The 1,874-nt window shown below is 50.5% G+C and overlaps 1 protein-coding gene across 1 annotated transcript; it reads left to right on the forward strand.

The window, feature by feature from the left end:
• Window positions 1-6: 6 nt before the first annotated feature.
• On the forward strand, window positions 7-1,842 carry LOC107736601 (neurabin-1-like). The gene has a single exon (XM_016547981.1). It carries the CDS (start codon window positions 64-66, stop codon window positions 1,840-1,842), a length of 1,779 nt encoding a protein of 592 aa, XP_016403467.1. The 5' UTR covers window positions 7-63.
• Window positions 1,843-1,874: the final 32 nt, after the last annotated feature.

A 1,874-nucleotide genomic window follows, 5' to 3' on the forward strand; every position in this document is an offset into this window, starting at 1 on the left:
AGGATACAGGACCACGGACCTAAAATACAGTTTTAACGTTGAACACTTTGAAAGTCATTGAAAATGATCAAAGCAGAGAGCAAGGGTGAACGCACCATGCGGAGTGCGTCCCCGCACAGAAATGCGTACAAGACGGACTTCCACTCCATTAAGTGCTCTTTTGATGGGACCAAATCCGACAGCGAGGCCAACTCTTATGCTAATGGAGCCAGCGACCCCCGGGAGGACACCAGAGGGAGGCCGTTTGGCAACCGGGTCAACAAAATAAAGAACATTTTCCTGCAAATGGACGGCCAGCAACCGCCGGAGAGTCAGGAACCGGCTCACAAAACAGATGCATCTTCTCCTGTATCGCCAGTGTCCAAGTTCCCGGTCAGCACTCACAGAACTTGCCTCACTAGCGCCAACAACCAAGAGCCGCAAAACGCGGACAGAACTCCAAAGGGAGAGGAAGTCGAGATAGATAAAGTCGCCCTGGCGGAAAAATTTTCAGTTACCAGAAAGCTATTTGAGAGAGGGATAAAAGAGCAGCCTGGCACAGAGAGGCCTGGGCCCGACAGGGTTTCTACTCGCCTGTCCCAGGGGAAGGTTCCTGAGGAGGGGCGTGGGGCCCGGAGGTCCTTTGGATCTTCTGAGAATAGCAGCAGTAGTGTCATCAAAAGCCCGACGTCACCCGTGAGGAGTGCCCCAGAGGAAAGGAGGGACATTGAGGACTCAAAACAGGGCAATAGACTGAACGCCGGGCCTATTTCCAAGCGGTTGGAGAACTTCATTGTGGATGGTGACAAAGAAGAGTCAGTGCAAAGTCCTGAGAAACTGAGCAGCCCTACTGAGCGCTCGCTGCCATCACCTCTACGAGGGAGTTTCCAAAAACCCAGCTCGCCTGGTGCTGATCCAGCACACAAACCTACGTCCCCAAACTCTGACAAACTCTCGCCTAAAACCGACTCTAGCAGCCCTCCGTTCATGTCCATCAGCCCGATTTCATACAAACCCACCTCTCCGACCAGCAGAAGCCCCGGCGAGCCTCTTTCTCCCAATGCTCAAAGCCCGATTAAGCGTTCGCCGTCATCAGGAAACGACTCGGTGAAAGACTCCACGACAAATGAACCGCCTCAACTTAGTAGTACTCCTGCGAAAGATCTCAAAGCTTCACCCTCTGCCAGCAGCATATATAAACGGCCCTGGAGTCCGGAGGGACCAAAAAGCGAAAACCACATAATTCGCAGTCCGTCTAGGGACATATATCAAGAGAAGGCCGCACAATGTCTGGACCCTACTGGTGCAGGAGTGGTACGGGCCGAGCTGGTAGTGGTCCAGAACGAGTCTTCAGAAAGCGAGGAGAACGATGAAGAGTTTTTGGAGGAGGTGAAGCTGCAAAGGGAACTTAAATTGGAGGCGCCGAGAAAAGATGGGACTGACTCTCTGCAGGTGTCATCACCTCAAAACCATACAGAGGACAAACAGCTGGAGAAGGATGCGTGTGTATCAACAGAGCTGGAGAAAGAGGAACCAAATCAAGAAGAAGAAGAAGAGGAGGAGGAGGAGATCATCCAAAAGAGGAATAGCTGTCATGAAGATGATGATGAGGAGAGTGAGCAGGAAGATCCAGATGAATGCGGGAAAACGTCTCCGGTGTTTTATAGTTTTGAGAACGCAGCGTTTGTGGATAAGGAACCGGTTCAGGACCAGCAGGATGAGGAGGATGAAGATGAGGTCTATGAGGAGTATGATGAAGCTCCTGGTTTGTCTGAGGATGAGGAAGGGCCTCCAAGAAGGAAAATCAGATTCTCCACTGAGCCGATACGGGTAAGCAATATCATTGTGGAAAAAAATCAATAAATAAATAAATTTATATCTGTATGTATATAAAT

This window comes from Sinocyclocheilus rhinocerous, unplaced genomic scaffold, assembly GCF_001515625.1.
Source record: "Sinocyclocheilus rhinocerous isolate Xijiao unplaced genomic scaffold, SAMN03320098_v1.1 C36815374, whole genome shotgun sequence".
Taxonomy (NCBI): Eukaryota; Metazoa; Chordata; class Actinopteri; order Cypriniformes; family Cyprinidae; genus Sinocyclocheilus; species Sinocyclocheilus rhinocerous.

Coding starts and splice junctions, on each gene's coding strand:
- LOC107736601 (XM_016547981.1), top strand. CDS start 64: ATGATCAAAGCAGAGAGCAAGGGTGAACGCACCATGCGGAGTGCGTCC.